We start from the raw sequence: 24,839 nt of genomic DNA, 5'->3' as shown, positions 1-24,839 counted from the left end.
AGTCTGTTCCTGCCCTGGTCCCATCTTGGGTTTCACCTGTCACAGGTTGGGAAGCAGGAAGCTGATGCTGAGATGGGGTCAGGAGGGCAAAGGAGAGGAGGAGGAAGCAGGTCAGAGCAGGGGGCGCCCTCAGACAGGGATGCAGGCCTTCTGCTGCCTCCGCCAGCCCCGAGGGCTTGGGCGCAGAGGCTGCCCGTTAGAGGAGGCCCGCGCTGGGCGGAGGTGGCCAGGCCCTGGTACCGCTGTCTTGCTCCATCACTAGCTGGCCTCCCATCCCCGTGTCCCCCAGAGCAGCCTGGGCTGGAAAGCAGAGGCATCCCCTGGAGGAGGCTGTCGGCCAGCCTCCCTCCTCGAGGTGGGATCTGAGCATTGTGTCTCCGTGTCTGCCCCATCAAGAAAGGGCTGCCCTGCCTCTGAGGTGGGAAATCCAGCCATCAGCACCCCACTCCCCAGGCTCAGGGCAGGCCTGATGCAGAAGGGTTGAGTCTGAAGGGAACAGCTGCAACAGGTCAGCGTTCAGGTGCAAGGGGTGTGTGTGGGTGTGCAAGTGTGCGTGGGTGAGTGTACACATGTAGGGACTGCACAGGGTATGTGCCAGTGTTCAGTACAGCTGCATGTGTGCTGGCATGAGTGTGCACATGAGTGTGTGCAGGGCATGGGGGTGCGTGTGTATATGCGTGTGTGCCTGAGGGTGCAGTATGGATGTGTGCATGTATCTACAGGCACACCCACCTGTGTGTACGCACATGTGCCGTACCCTGTGTCCCTCCAGCATTCAGGTGGGGCTGCCAGCTCTGGGCACCTCTGACAGGTGGCAGCTTGGTCCGGCCCCTGGGAAGAGGACTGGCAAAGTGAGGCAGGGCCCACAGCTAGGAGACCCTGGCTCCGGTGTCAGGGCAGGAGCAGGGCCACTGGGCCATCGCAGAGCAGCAGCAGCAGCACTACCAAATTCCTGGAGCCCTGGCTCTGCTCTGCCCTGTGTGGTTACTACCTACCACAGCCCCTGAGGTGGGTGGTTTTATTCTCCCCATTTTATAGGTAGGGGAACAGTTGTCCTCAAGCCCACACAGCAGTAAAGGGGACGTCATTCACCATCAATTTCCTAGTAGCACATGTTCTACTGACACCTACCCTGTGCCAGACCCGGTGCAGGATGAGCAGAAGGTCTCCCCTCAGGGACAGGACATTCTAGAGAGCAGGGCTTGGCGACGCTGGTGGGTTGTGAGTGGGTGAGGTCGGTGCAGTTCCTCCGGATTCAGAACAGGACCGGCCGGGGCGAGGGTTGGAGGCCGAGCCTCTGGTGCGGTCAGGTGGGCACAGGGCGGCAAGGGGAGCCCATCAGGGCCCCGGCTGAGCGTGTGTGTCAGCCGGGGAGGCAGGAGCTGCAATTTCAAGCCCTGGTCTCCCTTCCCCAACCCCTCCTGGCCCGGCTGAGACGAGAGACCTGGGGCCAGACTTCAGCCTGGGGTGGGGGTGGGTGTCCCCCCAGACCACAGGCCCTGGTTCCACCCCAGACCTGCCAAATCAGAATCTGTGGGGCTAGGGCCCGGGACTCTGTATTTTCAGCAGGTGACCCGGGGACTCTGACATGTGGCCGTGCTTTAGCACCATCGTCTACACACCTTGCTGCCTGTTAGACCCAGAACCCAGCCCCATCTATAAAATGAGCAGAATGGCTGCAGGGTGTTCGTGGAAGGAAAAGAAAGGTCCTGGCTCGTCTCCTGCCCTCCCCACATTCCTGCTCCAGAGTAGAACAGAGGAGCATGACGGGATGTGTTGGGTGTGTGGGGAATCTAGATAGTTCTTCCACCTCACGCGTAGACGTCAGATGTCCTGGGTTCCTGGGTTGGGAGAGTCGTTGGTGGAGGTGCGTGGGGAGTGCTCCAGGGGGAGACAGCTGTGAAGGGGTGAGGGGTGCAGGATGAGTGAGGGGAAGCTGGCCCACAACTGAGGCCTCAGCGAGCCCAAGGGGAGCTCTGGAGCTGGGATGCCCCTCAGAGTGGTTCCCCATGTTATCCAGGCAGGGTCAGCTCTGGGAGTGGCCAAGCTTTGGGTGACCAGGAAGATTTCCCAGTGAGGAACAGAGCTGTGAGGCTGCGCTGGGGGACAAGGTCTGGACACCTCAGTATCCACTGCACCCTGGGTTGCCTTCCACCCCAGGCCCAGACTCAGGACTCCTGTGGACCCTCCATTCCTGCTGCCCAAACACCACGTGCCAGCCCTTACCTCCCCCTTAGGCCCCCAGATGGACAGGGACAGGGGCTTCCCTCTTCAGACCTTCCCCTTGAGAGTCCTCTCCCTGGAGGCCTCGGCCCCACCGCAGGGAGCTCTAGTCCAGCGTCATCAGAGCCACCCTGACTGTGAATTCCTGGGAGAGAGGAGTTCCCTTGTCCTCCAGTTTGGGGAGTGAGGGGACTGAGAGGCCTTGGCTCTGTCCAGCCCCTCCCCTTGGGCCTGGCGGAGGGGTGTAGCCCACCCCTGGCAGGCCCAGTGACGCAGGTCAGCAATGGGAGGCCGCCCTGGCTGGGGACGAGCCAGGGCCTGCAGAGGCCCCTCTGTCCAGGCCAGATGGCCGCTGGTTCCAGGGGGAGGGGCTGCCAACACCTCCGGTCAGTGTCCTGGCTCGGGTTCCTCACTCTGCCCTTGTCCAGCTGGGCCTTCAGGTGCCATGTGCTGAGGGGTCCAGCGAGTGGGGCTTTCTTTGAGACGCTCATTACGTGCACCCCCAATGGCCCCCTTACTCCCCACTCCAGAGCCCAACCAGACCCCTCACGGTCTATCTCTGCACTGACCAAGGCCCTGCAGGAACTCAGGGAGGTGACCTGGGCAGTGGGGCCTTCCCTCATGGTATCTCCTTTTCCTCTACACTTCAGGCTGGATCAACTCCTCATTCATTCATTCATTCATTCCTCCAACAAATACAAATCAAGCCCCTCCTACACCAGGCCCTGTTCTGGGCCCTGGAAGTACACAGGTGAACAGGACAGAGGTCCCTGCCTCATGAAGCTGACACTCGACTGGGGGGAGATGAGAAGACTAGTGAACAGGATATACGGTAATATGATTGCAGCCAGGGCTACTTCAGAAAGGGCCCTCAAGGAGGGCCTCCCTGAGGTGGGGGCATCTGAGCTGGGGCTGGAAGGAGAAGGAGGCAGCCAGGCCAATTCTGGGGGCGGGAGGAGCGGAAAGTTCCAGGTAGAGGAACCAGCACGTGCGAGGGCCCTGTGGTGGGGTCCTGTGTGTGCTCGCTTGAGCATGGTTGTTGGGGCAGGAATGCCGGGTGTGGAGGGGAGGAGGGATGGAAGTCCTCGTAGGAGATGGATTTGATTTTGAAGGGCTTTCATGAAGGGGAGTAGTATCAACAGAGTGAACACTTATACAGCTGGTCCTGCACGCAGGGCCTGGTGTCAGTCACCTTACATGAGCCAACTCGTTCAAACCTCCCCAAACCCTCTTACAATGCCTACAGGTCCCATTAATATCCCATTTTACAGATGAGGAAACTGAGGCAGTGAGGGGTTAAGTCACTTGCCCAATGGCACACTTCGAGTCAGTGGTAGAGCTGGAATTTCCGGTAGACAGCCGGCTCTGGAACCCTAACCGCTGTACCACACTGCCTCTCAGGATGTGATTTCCTCACCTCCAACACACCTCCTCCAGGAAGCCTTCCCTCACCCCAGCATTTGTTTACACTGCTAAAGCAACATATAAACACGCCATACAGCCTAAAAAACTGGGGTCCTCAAGAGGTCATCTTGTCCATGCCCCTGCCTCTGGGTGGATGTGGTATTATAAGTCCCATTTTGAAGATGAGACTACTGAGGCCCAAAGAAGTTAAGAGACTTGTCCATTACCCGGAGGCAGTGAGGGAACCAGAGCTGTGGTCTCCTAAACTCTTCCACTCCAGCTCTAACCCCTCCATCCTCCTCCATGAGATGATTCTCAAGTTTTCTTGCCTGTTCTCCACTGCAACTTGTCCTCCAGCTAGACAGCAGCCTCCCTCGGTGCCCAGCACAGGGCAGTGCACACAGCAGGTGCACACTCAGTGTCTGCAGATGGAACAGGTGGATGAGTGCAGGAATGCGCTGGGCTTGGTGCTGCTGTCTAGGACGCCTTGAGCAGGGAAGGATGGGTGTCAGCGGCTGCTTGAAGGATGCTTAGGAATGTTTTAGTGAGCCAGGGAGCTGGGTTGGGGAATTTCTGTCTGGGATGGGAAAGGCGTCTTGGCCAGAGGGAACAGGGTGTGCAAAGCGAGAGGGAGAGGATATGGTGTGATCAAGGAGCAGTAATGGTTCAGTTGGACTTGAGCATGAGGAAAAGATGGGCAATGAGGCTGTGGTGGGGCTGCAGGGATGGGGCCTGTCTGCCAGACTAAGGAGCTGTGACTCTGGCTGTGGGGGTCATTGGGCAGGCAGAGAGAGGACAAGTAGCTGCCCAGTGAACCCTGGGCGCAAATCCTGACCTTGCTGAGTAACTTTGTGCAAGTCACGTGCCCTCCCTGAGCCTGTTTCCCGCTGTGGACGATTTGGGGATGGTGCCTATCCTAAGGGCCCTCTGGGCCCCGCATGGACTTATTCCGTGGTCGCTGAGTTCTTACAGTCTTAACAAACAAAGAGGCTCTGCTGGGTAGATATGGAATATCTTTAATGCCCTGATTTCTTCTTGCCATGCGTGGCTTTGCTCTGCGATATTCCGTGCCCTTGCAGAGGCACGTGGCCCGGGGCCCCAGGTCACAAGGGGGCCTGGGTCGACATGCTCTTCTTTATCTTCAAGCCTTTCCTTTTGTGGATTCCGGTCCAGGGCAGGTCGACATCGTGGGCCTGGGCCTGGGCCTGGGCGTGGCCCAGCTCCGAGGGTGGTGGCATCAATGGCATCAGTGGTATCAGCATGGCCATCGGCATTAGTGGCATCAGCCCCTCCGAGGCCCCAGGGGAGGCACGGGGCAACTCATCAGGGTACAGGTTGGCATCACTCCAGCCTTCGGAGCTATCACTGTGGCTATCTGGACCAGTGGCTTCATCCTCAGATATGGTGACGGTCTCAGCCGTGTCTTCCTCAAGGCTGCTGTCTAAGTCCTCTGACGAGTGGCCGGTAGCCCCCTTAAACCCACTGGCTGTGTGGACATCTGTTGCATCCTCCTGCTTCTGCTCAGAAGGGGCAGCGCAGAGCCCTGCCACAGGCCGAGTGGGCATCTTGACCCTGCCCTGGCCTGTCCAGAAGAGGGTGAGCTCCCGGCGGCAGGCGGCCACTGCCAGGCTGGTGAGCAGGGTGCTGGACACCAGGTAGAGCAGGGCGGGCTGGCCCATCTGCATGAGGACCATGGCCACAAAAGTGACCAGCAGGCCCACGGCATAGGCCACCGTGCAGGCCATGAAGTAGACCTGGCGTGAGCAGATTTGCACGTCGAAGCGGTGACAATAGGCCACCAGGAAGCCTGGGACCACGATGTCACCGAAGCCAAGGATAGAGAAGGGCTGGTTGCACAGGGTCAGGGCTGAGAAGCTCAGCCGGGGCACTTTGAGCACCATGGGCAGCCTCTCATGGCTCAAGGAATCTGTGGGGCCCGAGGCCACCTCCACCATGATGCTCTCGCCAGTCCTGGTGAGGAGGGGCGTGACAAAGACAAAGAAGACGTCAAAGGCCAGCAGGGCCAGCAGGAAGGAGGCGCAGTTCTTGAGTGTGGGCAGCCGCACGCGCTGCAGGACGAGGAGGCAGTAGGCCACGCCCAGCGTGTCCTGCAGGAGCCACGCCCAGCGTTCCTCGTTGCGGTAGGCAACCCAGAGGACGGTCACCACTGTGCACAGGCCGGCCAGCAGCAGCAGAGGCAGCTGCAGACGGGCCCGGCGGCCAGGCAGGAGCCACTGGTGCTGCTGCAGGGACAGGTGGCACGCCAGGGGTGCCAGGCAGCTGTAGAGGCCAGTGCCCGCGCCCAGGCCGAAGATGGCGATCATGACATAGACAAAGCAGTCGTAGAAGAAGTAGAGTAGCAGCATGATGGAGCAGGACGTGGTGACCACTGCGCCCGTCATGGCCGGCGTGAAGTCCACTGGGGCATCCTCGTCTTCCTCCTGCCCCCGCTGGGCTGCCACTGCTTGCTGATGGTTGTGTCCGCCCGGCCCCCCTCCTCCTCGGGCTCGGCGCCGCTGCAGCCGGTTAGACTCAGTCAGGCCCGCCCAGTAGCCGCCCACGGCCACGGTGCCTACGGCCAAGACAAAGATGACCACCATGTTGTAGTCAAGGATGGGCTCTGGGGGCGCATACAAGGCCACACGGACCGTGGCGCCACCGCGGATGTGGCTGAAGATGTCAAGCATGTCGGTGTAGCGGAGCACTGCCACTGGGATGGAGAGGTCTGGCAGGGGCTGGCGGGGGTCCTGGGACGCCGGGGTGGTGTCTGAGCACTGCTGGCCGCTGACGCGGCTCACGATGAGCAGCCCGTGGGCGCCTTGGCCCTGAGCCAGCCAGCCCTTGGTGTAGAAGCTGCAGTTGCCCCTCAGGACCATGGCGGTGGTCTGGCGGAGGGGCCGCTGGCTGGGGGAGGTGGGCTGGGCCTGGTGGAAGGAGTCCTCGCCTGGGCACCAGGGTGCTGTGGTGCCATCATGCAGGGGCAAGAGTGGGGCGTGGTGCAGGTCGCGGGGGAGGGTGACATAGTTGGAGCTGAACAGGACACAGTAGTCCTTGCTCCAGTTCTCTGACACCACATGGACCACGCCGTACTCCCCCCGGGCCACGGTGTTGGTGAGGAGGAGGAGGAGGAGGAGGAGGAGGAAACCCAGGCATGCCATCCTCCTCAGGCACCTATGCTGCATCCTAGCGCAGCAGCTGCTCGCAGCCCAGCTCCCCTCCCCGGGGCGGGTGTGGCCCTCTGTCACAGAGCAGCTGGGCCTCCCTTCCAGGAAACCAGGGCCACACCTACCTAGTCATAAAGCTGTGCAGCCCAGGCCCAGGGCACTGCTGTGGAGCACAGGGTCCCTCTCAGAATCATGTCCCCCAACCCTGCCTCCGGGTAGAGAGGTCCCCTGGGTCCCCACTCTCTGCCCAGCCCCAAGTGGGGCGAGACCAGGTAATTCGAAATAAGAGGTGGGAGGATGGGGTTGAAGATCCCAGACAGGATTCTGGACCAACTTTGCCCCTTACCCAGTGGGTGACCTGGGCGGACACCTCTACTCTCTGTGCCTGTTTCTTCAGCTGCAAAGAAATGAGGTTGTTAGACCAGAGTTTCCAAGGCCCTTGGGAGCCCAGACCTCAGTGACATTGCACACTTTTACTGAGCACTTACTGAGTGCCAGATACTTTATTTACACTCATTGCGCCCCTGCAAGGAGATATAACTATATCCACCCAGCCTGAGGCTGCAAGCTGTCCTTCAGAACCCATGCCCCTTTCTATCGGCACATGACTGGAATTTCGTTCCCGGCCTCCCTTGGAGTTAGGAATGGCCACGCGGCCATTTCTTGCCAATAGAATTGAGCAGAAACGACGTGAGCCCCTTAGGGGCCTGGACAGAGACTGCGGGGCTCCTCGTCCATCTCTTTCCCTTTCTCACAAGTCAGCCATGGGCAGGCCATTGACTGTGGAGAGGAAGACATTGTCCTAAGCGATGGGCAGAAAGGACGTGAAGGAACCAGTCCCTGGGTGTCTGCATGGAGCAGTGGCGTGGGATGCTCACTGTGGACTTCCTTAAGCCGCTGGCTTATTGTGGGCCTCTGTTACAGCAGTAACCTCACCCACATACCCCCATTTCATGGGTGAGTAAAGCTGAGGCCCAGAGAGGCCCACCCCATGGGCCCCAGCCACAGTCCCCAGACCTAGCTCTCCTTGGCTGGCAGCTGCCTCACTCCAATCTCTGCCTCTGTTGTCACATGGTGTTCTCCCCATGTGTCTCTGTGTCTCTCGTCTTCCTATAAGGTCACCAGTCATAGTGGATTAGGACCCATCCAATGACCTTATCTTGATTACATCTGCAAAGACCCTATTTCCAAATAAAGTCACATTTACAGGTACTAGGGGTTAAGACTCCAACATAGCATTTTTGAGAACACAATGCGAGGAACACATTTTATTTTAACTTCCAAGGAGTAAGCATACAGTCACTGATCTTTCCTAAGGCCTCTCCTTAAGGAGCAGTCACCTGCCTTGTGAAATCCACACCAATGAGCCACCATCTCCAATGTCCAGCTGTGGCTTCTTTGAAGTGGAGGGCGAGCTTGACAGGACCTTGCAAGTGGTTGGCAAGTGGAACCGTGTAGACTTGGACAATCTCCTCCCACCTGCTTATTTACATTTGTCTCACCCACACCTAATTTGACAGCTAATTTTTCGTATGACTCAGATTGTGTCTTTCAAAGCATTTGACTGAGTTTTCATAAGAAACAACATCTCTCCTTGTTTGTGCACTTCTGTTTCATCCATTACTCTAACATTTAATTATATTACAAATGGTAATTACAGGGACAACTTAACTGTCAGAAACGCATTAGGGAACAAAGACAAGTGACTGGGGAGCGCACCCCCAGCCAATGCGGGGAGAGGCGGCAGGCCCAGGGGTAGAGGCTCCCAGCTGCCCCTTCAGTGTCACATTTGTCAGGGGCGGTCAGGGGAGGAAGACGGCTTACATGGTTCTTATCAGAGTATAGCAGTGTCTAGACTGGGCACACCTCTCTGTGTCCAAGCACCTAGGCACTGGGCACAGCAGGGCATGCCAGCCCCTTCCTGAGTGCTGTGATAATAAAACTCTTTCTGGCCCCCCGGCCACTGAGGTTCAGCCTTTACCATCACTCAGGGCTCCGCTCTCCACGCAGGGAGTCTCGAGTCTTTTAGAAATCAAGGACAAACGCACCCACTGGGATGGCTATTATCAAAAACAGAAATCACAAGTTTTGGCGAGGATATGGAGAAATTGGAACCCTCATATGTTGCTACCGGGAATGTAAAATGGTGCAGCTGCGGTGGAAAACAGTTTAGTGGCTCCTCGGCAAGTGAAACATGGAGATACCGTATGACCCAGCCATTGCACTCTTGGGCATGTACCCCAAAGAACTGAAAATGGGTGTTCAAATGAAAACTTGTACATGAACGTTCATAGCAGCACCATTCACGATAACTTAGAAGAGGTGGAAAGAACCTAAATGTCCTTCAATTGATGAATGGATATATAAAGTGTAGTATATTCACACAATGCAATATCATCCAACCATAAAAAGGGATGAAGTTCTGACGCAGGCTACAGCGTGGATGAACCTTGAAAACATTACGCTAAGTGAAGGAAGCCAGACACAAAACGAGAAATATAGTATGATTCTACTTTTATGAAATATCTAGAATAGGCAAATCTATAGAGACAGAAAGCAGGTTCATGGTGGCCAGATGCTGGGGAAGGAAGAGTGGGCAGTGACCGCTTAATGGGTGTGGGTTTCCATTAGGATGATGAAAAAGTTCTGTAACTCGATAGTGGTGGTGGTTACACAACGTTGTTAGTGTATTTAATGACACTGAATTGTACACTTTAATGTGGTTGAAATGGTAAGTTCTACGTTATGTGTATTTTACCACAATTTAAAAAAGAGCAAAACAAGGACCAGCTCCAGTCCCCTCCAGGGGCAGTGTGCTCAGGACAGGCCTCGTTTTAGTTCTTCTGGAGCCATCAGACCAGCATGCACCCTGACTTGGGGCTCAGAAAACATGGGCACCCCAAACAGAGCCTGCTCCTGCCCTTCCTCTCTGATCTACCCTTGGGCTCCTGGTGGACTTGGCTCAAAGAATTCTCTGGGGCCCCATTCCCTCCGAGACTCTTCCAGGGACCCAGCTCACTGAAGGCTTTTGGGTGTCTGTACAGTCGCTGCTTCCTCAGATCTCCCCATCCAGCCCCCCAGCCCCCAATCCCTGACCCACCTGCCCTGAAAGGGCTCTTCTGCGTGGCCACTTGGTGCCCCGACAGCACTGTGCACGATGCCCTGGCAGGTGCAGTCACACAAGTGGCCGATGCCCTCTGGGGCCATGGCCCACGCCCCAGGCCTTCTGTTCCAAGACTCTGCAGCACCCACCCCGTACACCCCCAGATGCCATCCCTTTCCTTGAGGGCACCCCCTGACTCTGCAGCTTTTGCTCCCTCCTGCTGCCCCCCTTAGCTATGGCCTGGGTTCTCAGGATCACTCCTAGGGCAGGCCAAGGGCCTCTGCCTTCCTTTTGGGGAACTAAGTGGCACCTGGAGCATTTCTCTTCATCCACTCAGGGCAGTGAAGGCAGCAGACCCCAGGCAGTGTGTCTCAGCCCAGCATGGCTGCTCAGGAAGGATGGGGAAGGTGCCCAGCTCACCTGGCCCACCCACTGCCCTCGCATCCTGGCCCAGTGTCTTCCTAGCTGCATGTCTAGAAGTGGTACAATGCTGAGAAGGGACTGGATTGCTGTCTGCTTTCTCCCCCACTACTCCAGTAATGGAGGCAAGAGAGGCAGGAGCACGCTGGCCGGTCCCACGCCCTCCGACCCTAGTCAGGTCCCTGCTCTGCTCTCCCAATCTCCTCTTAGGTGCACTGAGTGCAAGGCCCCTGCCCTTGCTTCTGCTCCCACCTGCCTTGGCCCAATGGGCAATGAGGCTGGGCAGTAGGCCTCTGTCCATGACCCCCTGGAGGGGCAGAGGGGGTGGGTGACAGTCTGGTGACCAAAGGTGGTCTTTGGAGTTATCTCCAAAGGATGACACTCTCACTGGTCTTTCCAACATGCTGAGAGCTTTCAAAAATACACATGGTCCAGGCCTCTCCTGACCCTGAGCCTGCCCAGCAGGCTCTGCAGGGGTTGGTGGGCTGTAGAGGGTAGGGAACAGGAGGCGATGCTCTCAGATGGAGCAGGGACAGGGCTGGGGATCTTGGGGGGCTGGCAGCCAGCAGCTGGCCTGGGGGCTGGGCTGGGTTCCGGGGGTGGGCCACCTGAGCCCCATGCTTTGCAGACTCCTAAATCTAGCTTCATCTCTGAATGCCGTTTGTTCACAAACTGGGGAAAGTAAAGAATTTCCTTAGGGAGGGAATTGGGGGGCAGTGGGGCAGGGAGGGGGACCCTACAAAGAACTCCTGCCGCATAGGGATTAAACACCGCGGAGGCTGAGTGAGGCTGGCCTGGGTGCACGTCCCTGGGCCTCACTTTCCCCATCTGCTAAAGGGGATGACATCACCAGCCTCATAAGGCGGTATGAAGAGTAGATGAGATGTGAGGGGCTTCAGCGCCTGGCACCCAGGAAGCACTCACTCAATGACAGTATACCTATTGGTGAAATGCTGAAAGCAACCCCCTCTGTTTTGGCCAAGGGTGAGCAGTTGAGTTTGAAGCCAGGGGGCTGGATGAGATGAGCCTGAGAGACCCCTGAGCTGGAGGCTGGGGCACCCTTGCACAGGCTGGGCAGGGCCTGCGTGGTGCTGAGAGACCCACAGAGGCTTCTGGTGGCCTGGGTTGCACTGTTTGCAGCTAAGCATCATTTTAAGGAGTAGAGGGGTGGAGGATGTTGGGAAGGTGGGGAAGAGGGTGCTGGGAGCCAGGACGGACGTACACAACCCTCACTGCTCTCACCCAGGTGGGCCATCTTTGGGCTGGTTGCATCTTTGCCTGGGACACGTCCCTAAACAGACAATCTGAAACCCTGGGGCCTGCTCCCTGCTCCCTCCCCTCAGAGCTGCATTTTCAGTCCTGGCCTCTGGAAACCCAAGCCCAATGACTTCAGTCAACTGAGGGGGTGGAAAGAGCCCTGGGCTTGGAGGTGGACGACCTCCGATCACAGGGGAGTCCCCAGGCCTCAGTTTCCTCAGTTGTAAAATGGGCTGGTTCCTCCTTCTGTGGGCTAGTTGAGAATTCGATGATAAATGTTATAAAGGATTTTGTGGATTGCAAAGCAATCTACAAATGCCCACAATTAAGGTACTATTACCTAGATTCCAAAACCTCCCTCCCTCCCAGATCTGACTTGCTCCCCAGTCCTGGTCTGCCCCATCAGCAGCAGGCAGACTGAGGAGGCCTGGAGAAGAAGCCCAGGACCCCAGGGCAGGGGCTATGCAGTCCCACTCAGGGAGGTGGGGGGAGCTCAAACTGGAAAACCAAGCCCCACAGTGTGGTTTTTCCTCCATTGCTGATCTGTGCCCATGAGGGAGGGTCCCAAGGAGAAATGGGCTCAGGTCGGGGGAGTTTTAGGGACTGCAGCCTCTGGGCATGGCATGGAGAAAACTTCCTCCAGGCTTGAGAGAGGGGCCTGTCCCGCAGCGACTCCCACCCCGCAGCTGCCTGGGCCCGTCCCCACAGTGTAGTGACATGTGTGTTTGTTGGCCCATCACACCCCCACTTACCCCCAAGAGACCTCTTCCTACCCATCCACCCACAGGTGGAACCTCAGGGCAGAATGACCCTCAGAAACTCTGTCTGGGGGCCTGCCCCGACCCCGGCACAGGAGCCCAGAACACACACCGGCCGTGGAAGGGTTAAACCTTGGACACCTGCCCGTGGCACCAGAAGCTGATGTTTTTGGGGCCTAGATGTTCCCAGCTGTCTCCAAAGCAGCCCCTCCACCCTCACAGTCTCTGGATGGAAGGGGTTCTGAGGCTCATCTGGACCAGCCCCTGCCTGCCCACGGACCCCCGTGCAGCTTCTCTGAGACCACCAGCCTGGCCTCGGGAGTGTCCTCCGACGACCTTCCAGGGCCAGCAGCTCCCAACTTCGCAGTCGGTTGCTGGCGTAGGTCCTGGGGAGCTGCTCCCCTCTGCCCCTTGCGTGGGGCCAGCAGCGCTGAGCTCACAGGAGGTGCTCGGAGGGAGCCCATCAGCTAAAGCCACCAGGCGGCACCAGCAGGAAAGGGGGGCAGTGCCTCAGCTTGGCCCCCTCAAGACCCCGTGTCTATGCAACCCCCTCACAGAGTCCTCAGCCCCTCTCAGGCTTCGCCATCCTTGGGGTGGCCCCCACCACCTCCCGACACTGTCCAGGAAAAGCCTCGCTTTCTCACTTCTCCTCCTTCCTGGGGTGAAAGGTGAGTTGAGAAAAATACCTTAGTTGTGGCCATTTGAGACTCATGGGTCACTTCTGGTCCCTCCTGTCAGCCAGGACCCTTTATGGGGCTCCTCCCCAACCCTGCAGTTGCTCTAGAAGCTGTCAGCCTATCTCTGTCCCGGTGCCCCCTGGTCCCCTCCTCCTGTCTTCCTCTGCTCAGCTTGTCCCCCCTCCATCTCTCTACTTAAGGGGACAGAGCTTGGGGAGTTGGCAGAGTAGGTACCCACACGGCCTTCAGGGAGACCCCCTAGCTCCTCCCTGGGGCCAGACCCTCCTCCATCAGACCTCTCCTCCCTCAGCAGGAGCTTCTGGGCTCCCAGCACCACAGTCATCTCGGTCTGTTCTTGATGTCCTGTGCACGCTCTTGTGTGCACAGGTGTGCACACACACACCGGCGCGGCCCTCCTCCCTGGTCAGAGACCCAGAGGCAAGGCTGGGAGGCCCCGGGCCCGTGTGCCAGAGGTGGAGTTGTGGACACGGCACACACTGGTTTCCACCGCACGCTGCTGTGTCTGAGCGCTCTCTTGGCCTCCTCGTGGCCCATGTGGCCGCCGACAGTGCAGGGGGATTAATGCCCCCCGGGAGCAGCCTTCGCCCTGTGACTAACGGAGTTGGTGGATAAATACCCCTCGCCCCCCGGGTGGGATGACGGAGGCCTGTGTCCCACTCCAGGGCCCCAAGCTTCCACAGCAGGAGTAAGCTCCAGCTGCCCACGGGGGTGGAGGTGTGGGCGCGCCCACCCTTCCTCGCACCTTCCTTTCCTGGCCTCACGTCCCCACTGGCTCCCTGTGCCCCCAGGTCTGCTTCTGCAGATCCCAAGCTAAGACAGCATTCAAGCCCGTTCAGCCTCCCCAGCTCCTAACTCTATTTCCTGTTTCCAGCCCAGCTCCTCCCCGGGGGCGGGGACACACTCCTGTCTGGTCCCACTGCCACACCTTTGCTCAAGCTGTGACCCCGCCCACAGTGTCCTTCCCCTGCACCCTTCCCCCATGGCCCTTGGCCCTTCTCTCCCTCCAGCTTACCCCTACAGAGCTGTCCTTACTAACCGGGCCAGCCAGACCCACGCCCCTCTAAGTCCTCTACCAGCCCTCAGGGGCGCACCTAGCACCCTATCCTCGATGGTGTGTGAGAACTATCAGGTTTCCTGGCCACACAGCGGCCCTGAGGACTGAAAGTGGCCTCCATTCTCTGAGGCGCACTCTCCACCCAGCCCTAGCACAGTCCAGGCCTCCACAAACGCTGGTTGAAAAGATAAATATTATTATTTACATCACCACCCCCTCACAACCAACACTAACACCCTCATCTCCCAGCCCTGCACCCCCAAAGCCCTGCTCTGGCTGTCCAATACCTCTGGGTGTGGGCAGGTCCAGTGGGGGCTGGGGCAGTCCACACCTGGGGTGTAAGTCATCAGCTGGCTGGCTGCCCCAAGAGCCACTCGTCCTGCCCCAGGCACTGAAGGCAGAGAGGGGTCCAGCGCCCCATCCCTTCTCTTTTCTTCACTTAGCTAATGATGCTGCCCCAGGAGCCATCCAGGGGCCACAGGCTCCCTGTGACCAGCAGAGGGGTTGCCCCAGGGGCTGGGCCACTGAAGCCAGCAGCATGATGGCCCCAAGGATTCTCAGCCCTCTCCAAGAGAGGCTGGCTTTGGCTGGGGCCCACCCTGGCTCTTGCTCACAGGCCACTCCGTCACTCTCCCACCCCCCATCTTCTCACAAAGGGGACGCATGTGGGACAGGAGGTGACAGGAATCAGGGTGAGAGTCTTGGTGGTGGTTAAGGAGTGGGAGCCTGTGTGGCCGGCAGGGCAGTAAAGGTCCGAGGGTGCAAGGCAGCAAGGCAGGACTTTGCTGGTGGCTGTGCCACAGTGCCAGACGAAGTTCTGGTGGCCTGGGAGGGTTTCTAGTGATGTGGCCTGATGTCTGACGATGTCACCCAATTTCTAATGACGTCGCCAGGGCTTCTGACAATGTGGCCTCGGTTCCCAGTGGTGCTGGAAGGCACTGCTCAGGCCCAGGGGCAGCAGCGTGGTGGCTGGATGCTGTCACAAGAGCTTCCTGTGATGCCCCTGGGGCAGCGAGTGGCCCCGACAGTTGCTGAGGACGGCCCCAGGTCTCTGGTGGGCTGCAATCTGTGCTCTGGGAGCAGACCCCTCTTGGAGGGACCCCTGTGCTGCTTTGAATTTCCTGGCTCCCCATTTCCACTCCATGCCCCGTCTATTCCCCAGGGGGGCCTGGGGCAAGGAAGAGCCAGAGGCCTGGGGCCCAGCCCAGTACTATTGGTTATTTTCCATTGTCCTGTGGCCCAGACTGCTCTCCTAGGCCTAGAACTCCTGCCCAGCCTGGGGCTGGGGAGGGCCTCCCACGATCTCAGTGCCAGCTGCTCCTGGAGGTACAGGGTATAGGAAGGAGCTGGTCCCTCCACAGACAGGGCGGCCGGCTGAGCCTGGTGATCATCTTCCCAACCATAGATCTTGGGGGCCACTCCATGGCCCTCCGGCTCAGACGCCCGTGGACTGCTTGATGCTGTGAAAGCTGACGCGGGTGGGGGAGGTGGGGATGGACATGGCACGGGCCACCCGGGCGCGGATGGAGTGCTTGTCCTGCCATCGGTGCCACCTCTTCCGGATGGCAGAGCGGACCTGCAGGCACAGAGCAGAGCATGACGTCTGAGCCCTGGTGTCAGAACCCTCACTCCCGCCGCTGGGGCTGCCACAAGCAGCGGTGCAGGGAGCAGCTGTGCAGGTGAGCAATGCACAGGTGTGTAGTACACAGGGGTGAGGTGCATGAGGGCCACATAGGAGGTGGCGACATTCACATCGTCAACATTGTTGATTTGCATATCTGTTGGGACAATTTTGTCAGGTGTTCTGTGGAAGGGATGCTTTTTTAAAATCCACACAAAACTGCCATAAGGCCTTTGCCATGAAGATCCCCTACCCTCAACCCACTGGGGCTCCCAGCAGCATCTCCACAGGGACCTGGGAGCAGGGAGCAGAGAGCCAGAATGTGAAGGGCAGGACAAGGCTACAATCTCTGGTCCCAACGGGCCTCCTGCCATCCTGAGCCCAGCCCGAGGCCCTTACCTCGCTGTTGAGGAAACAGTAGAAAACAGACACGAAGAAACCCTGGGTGGAGGGAGAAGGCAATTCAGGGGTCTGGGGCGGGTGTGGCCCCACCCAGCCTCCGAGCTGCCCCCTCGCCCCTCCCCAAGCCTCACGCCCTTGCAGGCCCCTGCCTGGGAGCATCCCCACCCAAGAAGGTGCAGGCGACACCAGGGCCAGAGTGAGGGGAGGGCGGCTGTACCTGGAAGGATTCCAGGAAGGAGTTGAAGTAGATGAAGACGACCCGGGAGACCTCGTCCTCCCCGGGGTTCACGAAGAACAGCATGTAAGTGATGCCCAGGAGGGGAAGCAGCACCAGAGTGGCCTTCACAGCCTTCCTGGGGTGGGGCGGGGCGGGGAGGCCCAGAGTCACAGTCCACTCCCGGAGGTGAATGGGACCGGGTCTGGGGGGAGGGGGTGGCAGGTCCCGGGAATGTCTGAGACAAGGGGAGCCGGGGTTTCAGGAGGGACTGCCAGGCCTGGGGGGAGACCCTGGGTCAGAGGCCGGGATCTCTGAAGCCCCCATGGGTGGGGGAGGCGGGACCAATTACCTGTACTGAATGGTCTCAGACGTGGTGGACGCCCGAAGTTTGGTCATGAGGATGCGGACGATGTTGAAAAGGAAGATGAAATTGATCTGCAATTTGAGTATACAATGGCATGGTGTGGGCATGTACGTGTGCAAAACGTTGAGGGAGTGGGCCAACAGGTCAGGGACTCAGCCGTCTCAGGTCTCGTCTTGGTCCCCTGTTGTTCTTATTAGCATTTGCACATCCTGGCCCTTCACCCCCCACCTTGAGGCAAAGGGATCCACAGGAGGCATTAACGGCACCCCCCACACTGTGCCCCTCTCTCTTGCCCGATACCCAGGTTCTTACCAGGAGGACCAAGATCATGGGGCCCTGGTAGATGTAGTCGGTGTACACGCCAGGCCTTTTGCCAAACCAGCACCTAGAAGGCCAGAGAGGAGAGGTAAGAGAGGGTCATCTGGGTCCAGTTCAGTGGCATGGGGAGGGGCAGTGCTTGGCCAGGGCAGGATTGGGGCCAGAAGCCAGGCTCTGGGTGCCCCAATTCCAACCCTGGCAGAAGGTCAAGCCATTTGATTCCATCACAGTGCCTCAGTTATCCCATCTGCAGAATGGACAGCATCCTCTATTATGAGACGTACAGCTGAAGGCAGGGAATTGTGGCAGGAGGGGGACTGTGGGAAAGACCAGTGAGCGGAACAGGCACCCACCCTACACACCACCACTCCCCTCGGTCCCCACGGTGCCTCTGGCGCGTGCCCACAGGCAGTGCCTTGTCACACAGTGGGCACCCAACAGCTAGCAATCTCTAAATCTGTTTAACTGCAGCTTGAACGACCTCGAGGCAGAGATTCCACGGGTTCCACCTGTCGGGAGAGGCAGAATCGCTGTGCATTTCCCTGGATTTCCCTCCAGCAAGCTCTAGAGAGGTCTGGGGAGTGGGTGGGGAGGAGGCACGGGGGAAGTCCCAAGTCGTTGTGCAGAGACGATAGCTCCGTGGGCACGCAGACTCACAGCGCCTAATATCATGATGCTTCCATAAACCAGAACTGAGATTTTTATATGAAACCTCTTGACTTTTTAAAGGTTGGCAATAAATTCAAGTTTTCAAAAAACACTGTGCAGAACAAACGCAAGCTGTATGGGGCCAGGTTCAGTCCTTGGCCTCGGGTCTACAAGTGTTTCCCGATGTCTCCCACCTGGATCCCTTCTGCTGCAGTGTCGGCAGCTCACCACTAGGTGGGGTACCCGAGCCGCTCAGACGGACTGATTTCTCCAGTTTAGGCTCCTTTTCCCTCCAAGACACACATAGACACACACACTGGGCAGCTTTTTGAAACCTGTTCTTCCTCTCCCCCCCTGTACACACACTCACACCTGCACACCTGCAGGCACAGGCACCATGGCCCAGGCCACCATCCTGGGCATCACTGCCAGGCCCCCAGGTCTGTCAGCTGGTCCCCCTCCCAGACAGGGCCCCCACCCTGCCAGCTGTGCAAACGCAGTGACAGCCAGCTGGGCCCAAGTCAGGAAGGAGTCACTCTGATAAACATGAGTATAATTTTCCAGGCTCTTTGTCGAGCCCAGTGAGGTTGTGGTGGCGCCCGCTCCCCTCTACATGGGGGGAGGAATCGTCACTGTGATGGAGGCCTCCTGGAATCCCATTCCGACAGTGGGTTCCTGAGAACACTTTGGCAGAGAAGATCCTGGCACCTCCCCCGTCTGTCCACGTCCCTTTTTCTCCCTCTCTCTCAGTGGTTCTCAAGCCTAGCTGCACATCAGAATTACCTGGGCAGTTAAACAACATCCCAGTGCCCAGACCACACTCCAGACCAGTTACATCCAACTCCCCGGAGATCAAGCCCGGGCATCAGTACTTTTTAAAGCTTCCTGGGTGATTCTAACGTGAGACGAGGCTGAGAACCACCACAGCGGAAGTCTAGTTTTCGGGGGTGACTGGGAACACTTTCGTCCATTTAATGAGGCACTTCCCGACTGCAGAGCTGGAAGGAGCCTCTGAGATGGTCTGGGCCAATTTCTATTAAATCCGTGGACTCTTGCTGAATCAAGTCTTAATATTAACAGAAAACATTTATGTAGCATTTACTGTGTGCCAGATACCATCCAAAATGCTTAACAGATATTAAATCATGTCACCCACACAATCCTTTGAGGGAGACACTATTATTAGAACGCCCATTTTACAAATGAGGAAACTGAGACACACTGCAGAAACTAGCCCGAGGTCATAAAGCTACCTAATGATGGAGCCACGATTCAGAACCTGGGCAGGCTGGCTGCAGAGACTGCCAGTAGCCCTTACACAGCTCTGCCTATCGTGAAAGCCCAACACAGACAAGAGCCTGGATCCTCTGTCCAGCCCACCTCAGGTAGAGCACTGGTCGGGAGCCCGGGACTGACCAGCCCCCAGCGCCCTCCCTTTATAGAGGGAGAAACTGCGGCCCTTGGGGGGTGTCAGGCAGAGCTGGGCTGGGATCCTGGACCTCAGGGCTCAGGGGGCCTGAGGGCAGTGAAGGGAAGGAAGTGACTTACTTCTCGTTGTCGTAGTAGAGCTTCCCAATGGCCCAGGCCACGATGATGGGGAAAGGCACACCTGGGGGAGAGACCGGCTGTCCCAGAGCCTGACAGTGGGGTCTGAGGGATGCAGGGCCTGGAGGCCCCCAGTGCAGCCCAGGGCCCAGAGGAGGGCAGGGGTTCCCCAGGGTAGGGCCTGTATTCTTATGCTCAACATGCCCCCTTCAGGATGTTCCCACCGCCCCCCACCCCAAGCTGGGGCCTCGGTCTCTCGGGACTCCAGCCTGCTGGCCTGAATCTGGGTGAGGAGAGGGCAGCCGGGCTGGGGGCAGGGGGTGGCCCGCTTACCCCAGCCGATGCAGATGAACATCCACTTGCGCAGCCGGTCGGTGGAGTAGGTGAGCACGATGGCCGTGTGCAGGTAGCAGCCCTCGCCGAACATCCAGAAAAAGTTGGTCACGTGGAAGTAGTTGTAGGCGGCTGTCACCAACCGGCACCAGCCCTGCCACCCCACCCCCAGCAGAGATGACGATGCGCCGGGGAGTGGGGTAAAGGCAGCAGCAGCACCCCACCCTGGGCCTGGGGCCTCCTCTAGGCAGGATGGGGCACCCCCCGGGATCCACTCCTTTTCTATGGGCCCCTCATCCGCCAGGGCAGCCACACCCGGGGCCCTTCCTCTGACCCTGGGCCTGCCCCTTCAGGACGCACCACGTTGCTCTGGTGGACCTCAGGGCTCATGGTGAGCTGGACCACAAACCACGTGGCATTGCGCAGGATGAAGGCCGAGATGAGGTTCCAGTGGATGATGTTTCTCAGGCACCGGATGCTCCTGGGGCAGCAGGGGAGGGTGGGTGACAGGAGCAAGGGGAGGAGAGAGAGGATGAGGGACAGGTTGCCAGCATCACTCCAGCCCAGATGTATGGATGGGGAAACTGAGGCTCAGAGAGGGGCTGACTGGCTAGATCACTCTGGGAGGTGGCAGCAGAGGCTCTCCGATGCTCCCCAGGGCCCTTCCTACCTGTGGCCCAGAAGTAAGCTCTGGGGGGCAGAGCCTGGCATCCAGCTGGTGCTCCAGGGACCAGGGGCTGCTTACTTACTAGAGATGCCCCTTCTCCTGGGGCCCCTCCCCTCCCTGTAGTTCCAGGTTTGAGGGTCAGAAAACATCAAAGGCCTCCAGCGGACGCCTCCCTCCCAGTTTTCAACCCTGATGCTCAGCTCTTGCTCCCGCTCCCCATTCCTGGCACTAGCCTGCCTAGCACTGCCACCTGCATCCTTGGCAGTAGTGCCAGGTGGGTGTGGGTGACACAGGCCAGCCTGGGCTCTGGCCATCACCCCTCCCCCCCAGCAGTTACTAGGGAGGGGGACAGAAGTGACCCTGCCAGAGGTTCCAAGAGACTGGGGACTCCTATATCTGTCACTTCCTCCCACTGGTGGGAGGTGAGGGGGCAGGACTCCGCCTTCCCAGCAGCCCCCCCAGAGCCACCCTCTGCTTCTTACTTCTCTGCCCTGCTCAAGGCCCGGGGACAACACCAGGGCCTCCTTACCTGAGCCGCAGAAAGAGGACAAAGGCCACCAGGAGGGCCAGCAGGGAGACGCAGTGGCCCAGGTAGTTGATGATGACAGCAACATGGTAGTGTACCTTGCTCTTCTTCTGAGGCAGGAGAGAGGGGCAGAGGTGAGGCTCCTGCACAGCCGCACCTCTGCGCCAGCTGGACGTGCGAGGACGGCCTCCGTGGTGGCCGGGACAGTGTGGGTGACAGTAACAATTGTTATCCCCCTTGCTGCGCCCCTACTGTGTGTCAAGCATTGCCCAAGAGCAGCAGCGTCCAGTTTGAGACTATGTCTGTCTGTCTGTCTGTCCCTGGATCCCATGCTCTGTCCACTGCTCCATGCTGTGGGACAAATGTCAGTGAACTTGAATCTCCACATCACACAGGGTTCCTTGCTCCGCGTGCACAAACATGTGTGTGGCTCTCCAATGTGCTCTCACACTCACACTTCCATTCAGTCCAAACACCAGGTGGGCGTCGTAGGTGCAGACGCCAACCCTCTAGGACTTCTTTCCTGCACCCATTTCTGAGTTGAGCCACCATCTTCTCGATCACCCCTGAATCCCTCCTGCTGCAGGTGAGGCCTGCTCCTATCAGAGAGGAGGGAAGGGCAGTTGCTGTTGAGCAGCATCCACAGTATCATTAGAAACCAGAAAGAACCTCTCAGGCACCATAACTCACTTCCCAGGTCCTACCCCTGGCCCAGGGAGTCTGCTCGAAGTGAACAGGATCCTGTCCCAGGACTCAAACAAAGTCCCCAATGTGATTAATCCATTTCATATACTCATGGAAGCTGGAAAACGCCATGGTCCCTTCTCCAATCACAGGCTCCATGAGTGACGAAGCCTTCGCATTTACAGAATATTTTCACATCTGTTATCTTCTCAAACCCTCAAGGAAGCCTGTGGGAAGACCTGGAGGGGGGTCTGTACTTTATTTTGCAGAAAAATAGGCCCAGAAGTATGTTGACTCATTCAACGTCACTCAACTTCAAACCACCTCTCACCTGCATGTGCAGACTGCATGTGCTCAGTCTGCGAACAGGTCCCCAGCCCACAATGGGGGACTGGTGGTCCCCAGCGCCTAGCTCTATGCAGACTCCTCCCCCCTAAGAACAAAGCCCCCAGTCACTCTTTTCTGGGTCCCGAGAGGGCAAGGTCTAGAGAGCCAGATCATGGCACATCGTAGAGCTCCATAACTGTGTGTTGAGTGAAGGAAGGAAAAACGAATGTTGGAAAACAACTGGCTTTGCAAAGAGGGCTCCCTGTCAGCACCCCTCCCCATCTCTTTCCAGGTTCTTGGGGGAGGTGGGCTAGGGCTTGATGATGCACAGAAACTGGCAAGTGTTGACAAAAGGATGAGCTCACAGAGGCCTTGTTCATCCTTTCAGAGCCACCAAAGAGCTCCTGGCTCTCCGTGGACCCTCCTGTTGGAATTACAGAATCCATGGATGTCAGAGCCAGTCCCGAGGGACCCAGTCCAGCCCTGCCCATCTTCCAGATGAGGAAACTGAGGCCCAACCTCACCCACCCAAGGACAAGGGATATACCTCTGCGGCAGGACACCTAGCAGCCCTCCCTCTCCTCCTCTCCCTGGCCCCCGCCGCACCCCTTCTGAAGGGGCGTCCTCGCTGAAGAAGGTCTGGGGTCCAGAAGGCCCAGGAAGCTCTGCTCCAGGGGCTGGTTCTCCTGGCAGAGGTTTTCAGGAACACGGCAAGAAATTACATTAGCAACTCTGGCCTTGGAAGAGTTGAGACCCAGGAGCTGTAAACTGAGGTGGACAAGAGAGACAGAGAGAGGGCAGAGGGCATTCATTGCCGCCACGCAGACGGGGAGGGGCTCTGAGCACCTGGTCATCATAGAAGCCAAATCTGGAGACTCCAGAAGATGTGCACGTGTCCAGCCTGTCTGGAGCTGGTGCCTCATTTCCTTTTATTTAATTTTCCATAAACCCACCCTGCGAAGGCCCAGGGTAATAACAATGTGTGTGAAGCCCCGAGTGGCATGACGCCCCAGCTCCGTTCACGGGCCCAGGTGGACGAGGGAGACTTTGCCACCACCTGCTGTCAGCTGGTCCCCCCCCTGGCCCCCACAGTAGGCCGTGCCTGGGTTGTTTGGTTTGGGGTGGGATGAGTCATTTATTAAGCACCTACTGTATGCTGGGCACTGCATCAGGTGCTTTATAGATGTTGTTGCTTTTCTTTCTCCCAACTGCCCTCTGAGGCTGTCCTTCTGTCTGTTTTTCCAGTTGAAGATGCTGCATAATCGGCCCAAACTACCCGGCCAGCAGTCGGAATCCAGGTCTGCTTGGCCTTAAAGACCTTCCCTCTCCTGCCCCCATGGTGCATTTCTTGGGGGACAAGGAGGGACTGAAGACAGAGGCACTCTCTCCTTCCTGGGCCCAGGGTCCTCGGAGAGCTTCTGTGGGGAGGATGGGGGCTCAGGAGGAGTTTTTTCCACCCAGGCTCAAAGGGGAGAATTGGGCCAAACCATGTAGGGGCCGTCTCTGTGTGACTCAAGCTGAGAAACAGCAAGCCAGCTGGGGGGTTACAGGGCAGAGAGCCCGAGTAGACTACTGGAGAGACGGCAGTGTCACGCAAGAGACAGCCAGTGTCACCAGGACAGATGGCCAGAGACACCCTTTGATATGGCCAGCAATACCCTGAGAGGGGTCAGTGACACAGGAAAGAACAGCCAGCAACATCCTAAGAGATACTCAGTGACACTCCAAGAGACCCTAACGACACCCTGAGAGACCTCAGTGCCCTCCTGAGAGAAAGCCACCATTCACTGCAGAAGCAGCTCGGTGCTCAAAGGACAAATGGACACAGCCAGTCTCTGGGGACCTGACCAGCACTGTGTCCCTGTCTCTTCTGGAGACCTAGGACTGGCAGGTTCCCTGAGGAAGGTGGCACAGTGTGGCACTGGGCAGAGGCCACTCCGCTGCACCCCCAATGACCAGAATCCAATAAGTAATTAGTGCCGGGCCAATTCTGACCAGACTCTCTGCAAGACACACCTTGTCCCAAATGTCAGCAGCGTCAGACCTGTCCGGAAGCCTTTTCAGCACGGCGCAGACTCCTCGCTGCCTGGTGCCCAGCCCCGGTCTCTCTCCAGCCCCCGCTAGCCCCACTTAGTGGCTCCTCCTCTCCTGGGTTTCCTGAGCTACTCCCTCACCCCACCAGTGGGCACTCCAGCCCCCGCTCCTCACAGCGTGCTCCCAGACCCTGGAGCTGCAGCACCTGGAGCTTGCAGGAATCTTAAGCCCACCCCAGACCCACTGAGTCAAATCTTCATTTTAGCAAGAAGCCCAGGTGATTCCTAAGCATTTCAGAAGTCCTGGTCCAACAAACCCCCGCTGTGAGCAGGGAACCCCGGCCCACAAGCCTACACCCCCAGTCCCTTTCCCGACTGAGGCTCCCTGGGCTCAGCAGAGTGTGGGCGAGGGGAGCAGAGTGTGGAAGAGGGGAGCAGAGTGTGTGGGGAGGGGAGCAGAGTGTGGGGGAGGGGAGCAGAGCGTGTGGGGAGGGGAGCAGAGTGTGGGGGAGGGGAGCAGCGTGTGTGGAGAGGGGAGCAGCGTGTGTGGGGAGGGGAGCAGAGTGTGTGCAACTGTCATCGGAGGTGGTGGTGGGGTGGAGGCGTGGGGTGTCTGGAGGTCCCTGCAGTGGAGCAGACTGTGTGTGTGTGTGTGTGTGTGTGTGTGTGTGTGATGGGGGGTGCTGGCATGGAGAGTGGGGGCCCCTGCAGAGTGGTGCTGGGGGGTCAGTGCCATCCCCGGGGGGGGGCTGGGCCATGCATGAGCCAAGCTCCCCCATTGGGGGCTTGTCCCCTGGTGGTGATGGCTATGGGCAGGTCTCCTCCTCCGCCTGGCCTCTGGGCGCCCTCACAAGTGCCATTTCACAGGCAGCTGTCCTGCGAATCCATTATCTGCAATCCCCTCGGGGCGCTGGTGCCTAATTAGGGCTTAGCTGGGGCCCAGAGCTGAGAAACCAGGCTGCTCCATTAATTGGAGACTTTCCTCTTCCTCTTCGCAGTGACTCTGGGAGGAGTCTTGGGAGTAGGGAGGGGTCTGGCGAGGCTGGGGGCTGGCAGAAGGAGATGGCATTTTC

At 58.4% G+C, this 24,839-nt stretch overlaps 2 protein-coding genes across 3 annotated transcripts in view; both read right to left on the bottom strand.

The window, feature by feature from the left end:
* Window positions 1-4,730: 4,730 nt before the first annotated feature.
* SPPL2C (signal peptide peptidase like 2C) lies at window positions 4,731-6,785 on the bottom strand. Its single transcript, XM_058559425.1, has one exon. It carries the CDS (start codon window positions 6,783-6,785, stop codon window positions 4,731-4,733), a length of 2,055 nt encoding a protein of 684 aa, XP_058415408.1.
* Window positions 6,786-15,465: 8,680 nt separating this feature from the next.
* The window catches only part of CRHR1 (corticotropin releasing hormone receptor 1), a 47,191-nt gene continuing 37,817 nt past the window's right edge, over window positions 15,466-24,839 (bottom strand). The window contains exons 5-13 of one of the 2 annotated variants that reach the window (XM_058561268.1): window positions 20,726-20,832; window positions 19,890-20,010; window positions 19,530-19,683; window positions 19,200-19,260; window positions 16,998-17,070; window positions 16,671-16,756; window positions 16,322-16,457; window positions 16,102-16,143; window positions 15,466-15,657 (exon numbers count right to left, since the gene is read on the bottom strand). In XM_058561268.1, coding sequence (XP_058417251.1) covers window positions 15,517-15,657; window positions 16,102-16,143; window positions 16,322-16,457; window positions 16,671-16,756; window positions 16,998-17,070; window positions 19,200-19,260; window positions 19,530-19,683; window positions 19,890-20,010; window positions 20,726-20,832 — 921 coding nt within the window. In that variant the 3' untranslated portion in view covers window positions 15,466-15,516. Of the gene's footprint in view, window positions 15,658-15,864; window positions 16,144-16,321; window positions 16,458-16,670; window positions 16,757-16,997; window positions 17,071-19,199; window positions 19,261-19,529; window positions 19,684-19,889; window positions 20,011-20,725; window positions 20,833-24,839 lie in introns of those variants that run through there. The other variant, XM_058561267.1, reaches the window with a different exon arrangement.

Source organism: Diceros bicornis, chromosome 18 (genome assembly GCF_020826845.1).
Source record: "Diceros bicornis minor isolate mBicDic1 chromosome 18, mDicBic1.mat.cur, whole genome shotgun sequence".
Classification (NCBI taxonomy): domain Eukaryota; kingdom Metazoa; phylum Chordata; class Mammalia; order Perissodactyla; family Rhinocerotidae; genus Diceros; species Diceros bicornis.
The sequence above is the reverse complement of the archived record's forward strand: the minus strand, read 5'-3'. Positions and strand labels throughout refer to the sequence as shown.

Coding starts and splice junctions, on each gene's coding strand:
- SPPL2C (XM_058559425.1), bottom strand. CDS start 6,785: ATGGCATGCCTGGGTTTCCTCCTCCTCCTCCTCCTCCTCCTCCTCACC.